Source organism: Perna viridis, chromosome 4 (genome assembly GCF_037379345.1).
Source record: "Perna viridis isolate PV_CMFRI_1.1 ecotype Kerala chromosome 4, ASM3737934v1, whole genome shotgun sequence".
Taxonomy (NCBI): Eukaryota; Metazoa; Mollusca; class Bivalvia; order Mytilida; family Mytilidae; genus Perna; species Perna viridis.
In genome coordinates this window covers 51,090,424-51,104,247 of record NC_142448.1, presented here as the reverse complement: position 1 = coordinate 51,104,247, position 13,824 = coordinate 51,090,424, and the positions used below count along the sequence as shown (strand labels likewise).

Here is a 13,824-nt window from a genome sequence, read left to right as displayed (position 1 = left end):
ACACTTATAGAAACCAAAATGAATAACACAGTTTTGTCCTTTTGTCAAAAATATGTCAGGTTTTAGTTAGTAAAGCTGTTTGATTTCTACGCGATTAATATAGCAAATTGTTAAAATTGTTAAATAGCAATCTAGTAATTGTTTTTTTTTTTTTCTTTCAGTTCACGTTCAAATTGTTGTTTCAAACCTATTTCTTAATGTATTTTGATATCCCTTGATATTAAGGGAAGTTTAGATGTCCAAAAAGAAGTTTATATAAATATACCATGATATCTAATAGATATATACGTTCTGATAGATAATTTAAATCACGACATCGCCTGGAAAGACACATAAATATGAACAAGTCAAATAGTCCTTTTTCACATTCCCGACTTTACCTTTGTTTTTTTTTTTTTTTTTTTTAGATCTTAAGCAAAGGGAAGTCACTTTCTTCAAATTTGTCATCCGACATACTGGTTAACTGTCAAGTCAAGTTGGAACAATAGAACTATGTAGAATTCAAATTCAAGTATTCAATTTACCACAGCCGCGGTCAGTACATGGATACAGAGGACGCTTACCCTACCGATGCACCTGGTCCATGCTGCCAGTTTTTAGTGGGGGTCCGAGTTTCTCATTTGCTTTTATTGCTTTGTATGTGTGATTTCAGTTACTTTATGTTCTTTGTTGTGTAAATCTGTTTCCCATGTCTGGCCTTTGTCCCTGGATTACATTCCTTTGATTACCGCTATAACCTTGGTTCCCTTGATTAATCGATTGATTATATAAAGTTTAGTTTCAAAGAAAAATGTTTACTGTTTTCCCATTCTCCAATTAGACCGCCAACCAGGTTGTCGGGTGCTGATGGGTTACGTCCCTTTGAAAAACGGGCTAAAATGGCTTGCATTCCGTAAATATGAAAAATGACTAAAACATAATCAAATAAATCAGAGCTCCATCAAAAACTTGTTTGATACAACTGATACAGTTGACGAAATAAGTACCATCCTGTGTAAAAATCAGGCAATGAGTGGCACATCATTTTTCTCAATTTGGTCCTTTTTGCCTCAAATATATGCAAATACATATAGTAAACAACTGAAAAGCTATTTATATTTATCCCAAAGCATTGGTGACGTAGATAATTTTTGACTGCTTATATAAGGAAAAGTTCTGGAAAATGTTCCCGCCATTTTTCAATAGTGCATTCCAACTTAATTCGACCTATCAATATCTTAAAAAGACAAATTTTCCAAAAAATTTTATGGTTATTTATTGTGGTTATCAGGTATAATTAATTGGTTAATGCAACAAAATCTCTGTGTTTTTTTTTTCTTCATGTGCCACACCTGATATACATTTTGCCCGATTCTTAGACGATGGACTTAAAATTCAAGCATTTATACATTTCTGTGAAACTATAATTTAACGAATATAACAATAATGGATATAGTGAATATGTCAAATAGACAACAACCCCACCGAGATTAACAATATTAGCTCAAGCCACTCGTCAATGAACGAGAAGACGTCCTAACAGAACGACGCAGGTTGCAGCTGTCCCTAAAAACAACAGCTACAGCAAAGGAGTTGCCTCTTTATACTACAGCAACATTGGAGTAAACTGAAAGTGAAAATGAACAAAGACATACAGAGGCCAGAAACTCCTCACTTACGACATGCGCAAAACATGCGGCGGGGTTAAAGTACTTTGGCGTGATCACAAAACTCCCACTTTTAAATCTGGCCACTGTGGAAAAATATACAAAAAAAACGTACTTTAAAATCTTCTAAAAGGTCTGAGTCCCTTGTTAAAGCTGAAGTAAAGAAGCTGATAACACGTTGCACAAACGCAAAAACAAAGGACTACTAGCATTTAAATGACATACCAACTCCAGACCAGTTTAAACCTACAAAAGTTATGCCCTCATCGTAGGTCATATCAATCCAAATTATTTCCAGGCGGGGGTTGAGATCAGAGTTATATCTTAAGTCATACAATAAGGACACAACCCGAAAATTGTTTTTGATCAAAATCATGATGACCTAAAACACTACACTACTTTTTTAAAAATATATACCAAAACAAATGATAAACTACAAAACATTATAAACAATATACATATACTATAGACAATATTCTAAATTGGGAAACCCGGAATTATACAGCCCTACTGGAAAAAAACTTGTACCAAAATAATCATACTCATATAACAACTTTTGTCTGAAACGATGTTGGCCTTCCAACCCGATAATTATCGACGAATGTTTGCAGACAGTAAGGGCCTTGTTTGGCTTGAAAAATCGAATTTATACTTAAAGTCAATCAGCATCAATTTCTCGTGTGAATTTCTCCCATGCTCTTCATTAAGTTAACTGCCATTTTACCCCAAATAATCCTTACCGGGAGAGTGGGGGAGTATAATTTATTTGTTTTCCCAAATTTAGGATACTGTCTATACTTTCACAGTTTCTGTCAATATCTACAGATAAAAATTATCAAAAAATATTTGTTCGAAATTCTTGACCAGAATTTTCAAATCTCATAATTTGCATCTTGCATCGTATCACATGTGTACGTGTAAATATGACTTCAACAGCTTTTGACCAAACGTAAAACAGTTGTTTTATTCACAGCTTTTGGTTTTGTAGACTTTCCCGTCTATAAAGATCTTATCAGAAGAAAAATCAATATAGCTATGATTTCTACTTATTCTCTTTGGACCAGTCTCCATTGTTGTGGTACTCGAAGGGGACTCGCTTTCTATAGAAACGGCTGGGACAGTATTGGTTGAGGTCTCAAATTTCCTTATAAGACGTTCTATGTTTGGACTACATGTTGGTTTATGAGTTTCGCTTTCAAACAAAGCAAGGTCTTTATTTACATTTTTTTCTCCATGTAGATTGGACATTGCACGTTTAAGTAGTGATGGAGAACGATAGCTCGGAAAATCTTTATTCTTCTCCAGTTTCACAGGTGGAACGTTTATCACTTTCTTCCTCTCACCATGAGTGGGTAACATATTGTTCACATTCGTTTCTTTTCTAACTTTTCTCTCAGTATTTTGGAAATAACTGTCGGCAGTGGTTTCATTGATATTCAAAAAATCATTAATTAAATCTTTGGAAACATTTTCTTTTTCGAAAGTCTTTTGATTTGTTGTGGCTTTTTCCTTGTTGTCTTCCTTTTCAATGAAGAACATACGGTCTTGAACTTCAGTTGACAGAACAAGTCCAGTAACTCCGTCTTTTGGGTGGAATGGAGATCTGGTATTGATAAATGGTTGATTATGTCGATTTTGTGTTGTTTGTTTACCAGTGTCGCTTGGACGCGAGACTGACATCTTTAAAGTGAAATCATCATTAGCATTATCCGTAAAAGACAGACGTCTTGACCACAACAGCTGGACTTGTTCTCTCCCCCTCCTTGCCCTGCTCCATGGAGATTTTTTCTCATTTAAGTCAAGTTCCTTGTGGCGTCTTATCTTTTTCCTTAACAAAGAACAAATTGGCATTTCAAAAAATACTCTTAAAAATCTGGTACAATAGCTCATCCTTGATAGAGCAGTAAACTTATTTACTGGATCATGTAAGATACACAAATCATACTTAATCATGATTGCCTATAAATGGAGTATTTATATTTCAAACCTCGTTTTGTTATTGACTATTTATTTGTTCTGTCTTCCGTTTTGATTCTAAAATATAAAAACAGGTTTAACAATCCTACACTTACCCTTTTCTACCTCGGACCTGATTTAAAAACATATATATATAAAAGGTTTTATGTCAAATAATTTAGTAAATATGTTACACAAAGACAAAATACTACCTGTGATAACAATACACAAATCCACAAACAGCAACCAACAAGCCTGACACAAACATTCCTGCATATACTAGAAATAAACAAAAGAAGAGAATAAAAACCTATAAAAAACAAACAATTGTCATTTTCATGAATAACAAAGATTGTTTCCACTTTACCAAGTACATGATCAAAGTAACTCATGGCAAAATCACGTTTGAAATTCAGGTCAAAGTTGTTCAAAAATTGTATTCGCTTGACAAAAAATATCCATTGTATAAGTCCAGTGAAATCTATACGAGATAACCATTGGAAGAGCCTAGTGAAATTTATGCAAGTTATCCCCTGGAAAAATATTTATCCAGTGGAAAAAGTTTTTAACACTGGGCCCAGAATGCATATTTAATGTATTCATTATTACAGATTACAATAAAGTCTTGACGTCCGATTCTAATTTCAAATTATAGAAATGTCAGGCTTTTTGCTTTCACGTTTTATTTCTGGTGTATGTAAGAAAAACAAATACGTATAATAGTCGAAAGTTGATTAAATTCAATTAATTGAGCGAAGTGTTAAGCGAATAGACTTTGGACTATAGAATTCGCTTGGTTAAGACAGATTTTTGGTTAATTCATGTTCAAAATAAGAAAATGAACTTACATGTATTAAACAAACGTCTGATGTAGACAGGTGTTCGGTCGGTTTTTAATAGGGTTCGGCAGATTTCATCGTATATATATTTCCATCCATGATATTACAACAGTCAACCTCAAAATTATAATTCAATCCTATCCAGCGCAAGTGCCAACAACGAGACATTAATTGTAAAAACGTTCTTATCCAGCGAAAGTGCCAACAACGAGACATTAATGGTAAATATAATGCTATCCAGCGAAAGTGCTAACAACGAGACGTTAATGGTAAAGACGTTTCTATCCAGCGCAAGTGCCAACAACGAGACATTAATGGTAAAGACATGCTTATCCAGCGAAAGTGCTAACAACGAAACATTAATGGTAAAGACGTTCCTATCCAGCGGAAGTGCCAACAACGAGACATTAATGGTAAAGACGTTCCTTTCCAAATAAAGTGCTAACAACGAGACATTTGTGGTAAATATAATATAAACCTATCCAGTGAAAGTGCTAACAACGAGACATTAATGGTAAAGACGTTCTTATCCAGTGAAAGTGCTAACAACGACACATTAATGGTAAAGACGTTCCTATCCAGCGAAAGTGCCAACAACGAGACATTAATGGTAAAGACATGCTTATCCAGCGAAAGTGCTAACAACGAAACATTAATGGTAAAGACGTTCCTATCCAGCGGAAGTGCCAACAACGAGACATTAATGGTAAAGACGTTCCTTTCCAAATAAAGTGCTAACAACGAGACATTTGTGGTAAATATAATATAAACCTATCCAGTGAAAGTGCTAACAACGAGACATTAATGGTAAAGACGTTCTTATCCAGTGAAAGTGCTAACAACGACACATTAATGGTAAAGACGTTCCTATCCAGCGAAAGTGCCAACAACGAGACATTAATGGTAAAGACGTTCCTATCCAGCGAAAGTGCTAACAACGAGACATTTATGGTAAATACAATCCTATCCAGCGAAAGTACTAAAAACGAGACATTAATGGTAAAGACGTTCCTATTCAGCGGAAGTGCCAACTACGAGACATTAATGGTAAAGACGTTTCTATCCAGCGAAAGTGCTAACAACGAGACATTTATGGTAAATGTAATCCTATCCAGCGAAAGTGCTAACGAGACATTAATGGTAAATATAATCCTATCCAGCGAAAGTGCTAACAACGAGACATTAATGGTAAAGACGTTCCTATCCAGCGCAAGTGCCAACAACGAGACATTAATGGTAAAGACGTTCCTATCCAGCGAAAGTGCTAACAACGAGACATTTATGGTAAATATAATCCTATCCAGCGAAAGTGCTTACAACGAGACATTAATGGTAAATATAATCCTATCCAGCGAAAGTGCTAACAACGAGACATTAATGGTAAAGACGTTCTTATCAGAAACTATTCTATTGTTCTCCGTTTTAACAAAATAAATACTTCCTATGATAAAATATGGAACTATTTGATGATTACGGCTACAACTATCCATTACGAAGATTAAAAGAGTAATCAAGGGAACCAAGGTTATGGCGGTAATCAAAATAATATAATCCAGGGACATAGACTAGACATGGAAAACAGACAGAAACAACAAAAAACATAACTAACTAAAATCATACATACATAGTAACAAAAGCAAATGAGCAACTCGGACACCACTAAACACTGGGAGCATGAACCAGGTGCACCGGTAGGGCAAACAACCGAAGACAGACCTCCTATAAGCAACATAACAAACGCATAAAGGATAGTTACAAAGAAAGTCTGTCTATTGTTAACATAACAAAGGCAACTTAAAAACCGAAATTGTAAACGTAGTTAAGAAAATTTTGTCGGACATAGATGAAAAAGATTTAGCCCTAACATGTTTTAATGTGCATTACATTTGGCATATGTCTACTTACATAAAATCAGGACTTGTAAGCAGTGTTCGTGTAATTGCGTTAAGGTTATCAACACCCTTGTACTGTTTCCAGAAGAAGTTATGTAGCAGTGATCGAACATTTCGGCAATCTATATATGAGGAAGGCTAAATGCGTTTCACTTATAGTGACCACATGCTGGAATAAATTATACATCATTCATATATAATCTAATTTAAATAAGTTAATTCAATGATTTCTCATTGTTCACATTCTCACTTCTTCCCTTATGATCTCCATTACATTTTTATCAAGTCCTTTTATTATCAATTTTTTTTAATTCCGCAACATTTAACGTTTTCTTCAATTTAATTGATTTTTTATATAAAAACTGATGATTTTCATTCGGTAGGATTGTTTTCTTTTTTATATATTCACCATATCCATTCTCCTTTTTTAAACACTAAATTCCATATCATTCCCATCCCCCATACAGAGTTTCTATTCCCCGTTCTAAATTCCTTTCTTCCCATTCCCTATCCCCTCATACTTTATAGAATGGGACCAAATTCACCTTATATTGGTACTGTACAATATGTGTATCTCTATGAAAGTTGTGAAGTTTTTACGGCGCCTGATTGATTAATACGTCGACGCAATTTCAAGTTTTGTTCTTTTGATGTTCCTGTATTTGTATTGTAGTTGCATAAAAATGTTATAATACCCTATAATATTTTATTTGAATCAGTTTTACAAGGCAAAGCATTTCCAAATTGTGAATCAATGTTTATTACAAATATAACCACACATTCAATGCACGTACAGACTGTTCTGAAGTGGTCAAAAGTTATTTAGTGTGTCCCATGTGATTGATGTTATTTCTTCATAGAACGAAAAAATATAACAGCCATTCCTTAAAAATTTTCAAAATTTTAATGAAATATTACAAGTATTTATACTATCTCGTGGATAACTGTTGAGATTTTGGATTTTTTACTTAAAAGCATGGTTTCGGCATATTTGATTCAATCATACTTCAATGATTTAAACAAAATCAAAAAATGAAAATAAATGCGCTTGGCTATTTCAATTACAAATCAAACTCAAAAACAATATCTTTAACCCAATTCATACGCAAATGTATGAATTGCAATTACAAACTTTAAAAGAAGAAAGTCGAGGCACTAATTTTTCTTATGTTTTATTCTAATTGAACTTGGTACACAATTTCAAATTTCTGTACAGTTATACGATCGCTTATACTAGGAAACCAATATTAAATTTAGGCCATTCATTGAACAGCACTACAATTTGGTTTCCATCAAAGGGTTAAAAGCAAAACTATACCAACTGCGTCTGATAAAAAATGTTCTTAACTTAGTTCCATTTTTTTTTCACTTAACATAATTTAATTTACATGGAAATGAAAATGATGGATCTAGGGGAAAGAAACTGATACACATTTCTGTAACACCATGTTACTAAAGAGTGGTACATGCATGTTAATATAATACTGTGCTCAACACACAAAAAATTGCAAAGTTAATTACTCGCTCACAATATTTGTTCTTGTATGTATGTTGTTGATTTGCATTAGTTTATTTCATACAACTTCAGCCTTAAATGAGCCAACTTACCTGCTGTAGTATCTATGTCTAAGCCAAAGTGATCAGCGGGTTGACTCATTTGATTTCTAAATACATATACATGAATTTGATGTCCCAATTGATGCCTTATACAGGAAACCCATGTACTTTAAATAGTCGACACTTTGGCCAACATGTGGTACCACGAACGGAAATACAATGTATAATGGGTTCTGTTTTTTGTATATATATATTTTCATATATAGGGAAGTATGTCGACCATTGTATTTATTGTAAGAGGAGAAAGTGTATAAACAACGCGGAAATGTATTGAATGTAAATACGTAAATCCACAAACATGCTCTATATGAGTACCATAGCAGTGATTCAAATATTTAAACAAGCTAATCTCAGTTTAACACTTCCGCTAGGAAAATTCCCTTGTTCTACCAAAGCTGTACCAAAGCTGTACCTCAAGGAAGTGTATGTTGAAAATGTTCATCAACTCCAAAACAAAAGGGTCTATTGAGTAATTAACTTAATCTGGACAGAATGTCGAAATAGACATTTTATCGCTGTTAATACATCCATTATCAGGAAGTATGAGCACATGTAACAATTTAATGTCACTTGAAAAATTTAATTAACAGTGCTGTATTATAACGAAACGGACTATCACATGATTGTAAATAACTATCCATGCGATTACAAAGTGCAAAACTAGAAAATCAAAAAGACGGACAAGAGTCGTTCGTAATAGTAATAGAGTAATAGAACTGCTAAAAATAAAACAATTGTAAAGAGGAACGAAATACCTAAGGTAAGGGACACACCTCATGAACAACAAATCATTGGAACGTTTGAATTCAGCATTTTATATCAATCACATGTAAGCATTAAAGTAACTTGTACTGATTTTCTTCTCTTTCAAATGAAAGCTTGAAAGGCCTTAGTGAAATTGAATACGATACAAGCATATCACTGATTTCAGGAGTATGTCCCTTACCCTAGGTCTACCTCGTTAAGATGGACTTTGCAATTTTTCAATACAGTGAAACCTATTTAAACCGAAACCTGAAAAAAGACAAATATCTGTCTACACCAGACACTTGTTTTAATTTATTCATGTCAGTTAAAATGTATTTTGAACCAGGGAAAAAACAAACAACTGTCCAAGATAAGGACACCCCACAGTCCACAAGTGTATCGGTTTACACAGGCTTTACTCTATGAATGAAGGTAATTTCATATTACGTTCGGATGAATTTGTTTAACATGAAATAATATCAAACTAAATAATCTTCTGCCTTTCAATTTGATACAAACATCAAAACAGGACGATATTTTACCTACTATTACACTACAAAAAAAATAACATGCAAATGAAATTACAAACAAAATCTCAGAACATATGGAATCTAGGCAGTAGAGAAAAGAAATAGTCTAATAAGAAAGTCTAGAGTAAAACGACATTTGCAATTGTGTATCTGTTTTTACACGGAAAAATGTTATGTTTTAAATATTGAACTCAAGGTTCTGTAAATGACAAGAACAGTCGATTGGGACCCATTCTACTTATATATATATATATATATATATATATATATATATGTGTTTGTATGTATATTGTATTTTTTATTAAAATTGAAATCTACAAATATCATCCACAAATATTTAATATTTTTATATAGGTCATCCGATGGTGCATCTGCTTCGTTTAACTATATCTGTTCCTATTTCTACCTTGCTGAGAACTCAGTTTTATTGTTTTTCACTAGTTTTCATTTTTGAGATGGAATTGCGTATCACATTCTAATTTATGAGCATTTTAAAATTATTTTAATATATATAGTTATTATCATAATTGGCAGTACAATCAGTAAGCGTCCTCACTCTCTTCCGCTTTAGAATCAAATATTTCCCACTATCTCGATTATACAGTGCCGCATTCAGCATAAAATCAAGTTACACATGTTATTGTTATGGTTATCTTTGTCATTCAGAAATCTGACAAAACAAAACAATATGCAAACATTAGTAGGTCGAGGTTTATTTATAGCTTATCTGATCCAAACGGAGGAACATCATTTTGCTACATCTTTTTAGTTTCCGCTATATAAATGACGTATTATCTTTAAACAATCCTAGTTGCGGGGATTTGATACCTAACATCTAACCCAAAGAACTTCAGATTATTTCAGGATACTACAGACTGTGAAGTGAGCCTCATATCTTGACCTACACTTAGAGATTGATGGTAAGGGAAAATTTTTGACCAAACTATACGTATTGTCAACCTTCCTTTCATCTCTGGCAACATCCCTTCAGCACCTCCGAACCGAGTTTTCATACATTATGCAGTAACTGCGCAGACGTTTTATATCGCCCTAGACTTCTTAAAATTATGCTTCTTGAACAGGGTTATATTACTACAATATATATGTTATATGTTATATATAAGTTATATGGTCATCATCATAAACCTGTGGATCATTTCGTTGTATCCATTAGCACCATGAGAACATATTGGTTAGACGTGTCATAGTTTACCTTTCATCTTTCGTCTACCCTGTGTTTGATTTTTTATGAGCAACTGGGTATTTCTAGACAAGCAGAGAACGCTTCCCCTACTGGTACACCTGGTTCATGCTCCTAGTTTTTAGTTGAGTCTGTTTTGCTCGTAATAGTTGTTGCTTTGTACATACTATTTTGGTTATATTATTTGTTGTGTGTGTCTATTTTCATGTCTGGTCTTTGTTGCTGTATTACATTCTTTTGATTTCCGCTATAATCTAGGGTTCCTTGATAACTATTACATACTTTACTTGTTATGTTTATGTTATGTTCTGTTTTGTTCTTGATTGCTTTTGGTGTTGATTGTTCTAAACAAGGAAAATAGACGCACAATTCAGAACATGAAATAACTGAAATAACACGTACAAATAAACAAATGAAATGATCAACTCGGACTCCACTAAGAACTGGGAGTATGGACCAGGTGCACCGGTAGGATAAGCGCCAAAGAGGTTAAAAAGTTTCTTTTTCCTTGATTCACGTGGTGCTTTACAGTCAGTTGTTTTATGTACTTTCCGTTATGCAGTTCGTTCCAATTAAAATATAAATACGCATTCTAAATTTGGCCCGACTTCAAATGTTTCGTTGCACATGACGTTTCCCAAGTATAGAAGATTGAATCATTGAAAGTCTGATGGAAACTTCTTTGGGAAAGAAGGTAAGTTTATACCCCAAAAAGAAAACGAAGATTCTTTCTCCATGTGGGGACTTATGCCCGAAAGATATATAGCGGTAATGAATTGCGGGAATTATTTAATTTTGGTCGTGAATCAATAGTAAAAGTGGCCCCATAGAATTAGAATCTCACCTGCGTATGGAGTGTTCATATCACAACTCATACGCTATGCCAGAGCTTGCCGAGACTACGCAGCCATTTTGTATCGCGCTAGGATTCTAACAAATAGGCTCCTGGAACAGGGTTATGTTGCTACAAGATTGTAGTCATCACTACAAAAGTTTTATGGTCGTCATCATGAACTCGTGGATCGTTACGGTGTATCCACCAGCGCCATGAAAACTTATTTGTTCAATGTGTTATAGTTTTCCTTTCCTCTTTCGTCTACCCCAGACTATACTTTTATGAGCAACTCGGCGGGTGTTTCTAGAAAAGTAGAGGACGCTTACCCTACCAGTGCACCTGGTCCATGCTCCCAATTTTAGTGGAGTCCGAGTTGCTCATTTGCTTTTGTTACTTTGTATGTATGTCTGTTTTCCATGTCTGGTCTTTGTCCCTGGATTACATTTGATTACCGCTATAATCTTGGTTCCCTTGATTACTCGTCCACTGAAATTAAATCCGGCTTTATATTTAAATAACTCAAAGCTGTGTGTAGATATAATGACGGTGTCGTACTTAGATAACAAATGGTTAATTTTCCATTTGAGGCTTAGTTTTCCTAATAAATGTTCATAATTGGCGTTAAAATATAATTGATTATGTCTATTAAAATAAAATTCGGTAGAATAACAACATTAACTTCTCCCATAATTATGCTGTAAAAACAAGGTCGATAACCGTAGATCTTGAACTGAATGATTGAATTTATTTCGGTCTTGAACAAGGGGTAATGGTGGACCAATAATATAAAAAAAATCCTCGCTGAAATTAAATCCAGATTTATATTTAAATATCACTGTGTGTGTAGAAACAGTGCAATCTATCTGAACCGAACATCTTTCGGACTTTAAAATTTGTTCAATACAGACAGATGTTCGGTTTACCATGGTTCAAAATACATTAAAATTGAGAGAAAAGTGGACTACAGAAAGTATCTGGTTAAGACAGGTTTTTGGATTATTCATGGTACGATTTCGGCAGGTTTCACTATAAAATGACTGAGTCGTTTGTCACCATCCCATTTGAGGCTATGTTTTGCTATTAAATGTTTTTTGTTAGCATTCAAACATAATTGACTATATTGTATTTAAATGAAATTCAGTAAAATGATAACTTAAGCGTACCTCTAATATCATAATGCTGTTAAAGCAAGGTCGATAACCGTAGATCTTAAAAAGAACGCAATTACATTTATTGATTTTGAGTTCAAAGAAGGACTGAATGATTTATTTAAAAAAAAACCATTCACATGAAAAAATAAAAATTAGGTATGCTGTATACGAACATAAAAGAAAATTCTCTCATTAGAGAACATACCACAAATTTAGGTAGTTCAAGATTGACAAATATATTGTATACAAAAAGTAGTAAAACCAAATATCAAAACAGGCCTTACAGCATCGAGAAGCTATATCATGTGTTATAAAAGATACGCAGTGTCCATGTTTTTGGAGTTTCGTAGTATGTGCTCATGCAAATTGAAGAAAATACTTTATGATATGACTCGAAACAGTTAAGTCTGAATACTATGCTGGTCATATCATAAATGACCTATGGTCCAGGAGATGATACATCGACTTGAATAAAGTTATATGTTATAATGTAAAAATTGTTTGACTGAGTGTTCATATGGAGGATAGATCGGCCGCGTTTATCATTCGTTTCGGCTGATGTATTCATTAAAATGTGATAGATGTTGAACTTAAAATTATATACTTTTTCTGCCAGTATCAAGACGGAGAAACAAACACACCGATTGTTGCATTTTGAATTTATTTAGATAGAAAAACTGTAGCAATGAGCGAAATGTTATTGTCGGCTAACATAAAATGATATGTTTAAAAAAAATCAAGTTATAAACATGTACACATATAAATAATTTTACACTAATGAAGTGCAATTTTTCTTTAACAAAGGCTTTTTGTAATGCTTATAATAATAAAAATGAAAATATTTGGTTATCTCTTTGTAGTTCATAACTAACATTGATATATATTTTAATCGTAAAATGTCATTTCCATTATCTATCAGAGCATCAATTTCTCTTCATTTTCTGTCTTGTTTGTGTAATCGAATCATAATTGTTTGACTGAGTGTTCAAGTTATATTTCCATTTTATAATTTCCTTGTCTTTCATTCTAAGTGCAGGTATTGGCGAAAGGACTTGTACAAGAGGAATAATCTCAATACTAATAATGATACTATAAAACAATCACAGTGTTCCTTTTAACAGAAACACCTAAGAAAGATAACACTAATTCATTATCTATCATAATGTCCTTATAAAGCGTTGTAGTTGAAAGTGTTTTTTTTTCAAAATATATTTAATAAATATCAGATTTATTTGTACAAAATATCAACTACATACTGAATTTTACTGAAAGCTTATTTTATCGACGGTTTCATTGGTGTTCGTGTACTTATTTTCCTCAAGTGAAGAGGAATCTCGTATCTTTTAGTATTTGTAAATACTTTAAAAGTATTATAAAACATTTTGAGTATCATTACATTCGGGATAACAA

General features: G+C 33.3%; 1 protein-coding gene across 2 annotated transcripts; it reads right to left on the bottom strand.

Annotated features, from left to right (window-relative positions):
* Window positions 1-381: 381 nt before the first annotated feature.
* Window positions 382-8,100, bottom strand: LOC148620451 (uncharacterized). Of its 2 annotated transcripts, XM_088581350.1 has the most exons (5): window positions 7,942-8,100; window positions 6,879-6,989; window positions 6,347-6,502; window positions 3,815-3,881; window positions 382-3,474 (listed from the first exon to the last, which is right to left on the bottom strand). In XM_088581350.1, the coding sequence occupies exons 3-5, from the start codon at window positions 6,444-6,446 to the stop codon at window positions 2,610-2,612; spliced, it is 1,032 nt and encodes a 343-aa protein (XP_088437476.1). In that variant the 5' UTR covers window positions 6,447-6,502; window positions 6,879-6,989; window positions 7,942-8,100; the 3' UTR covers window positions 382-2,609. The 2 variants fall into 2 exon arrangements, with proteins under 2 accessions (XP_088437476.1, XP_088437474.1); XM_088581348.1 differs by lacking the exon at window positions 6,879-6,989.
* Window positions 8,101-13,824: the final 5,724 nt, after the last annotated feature.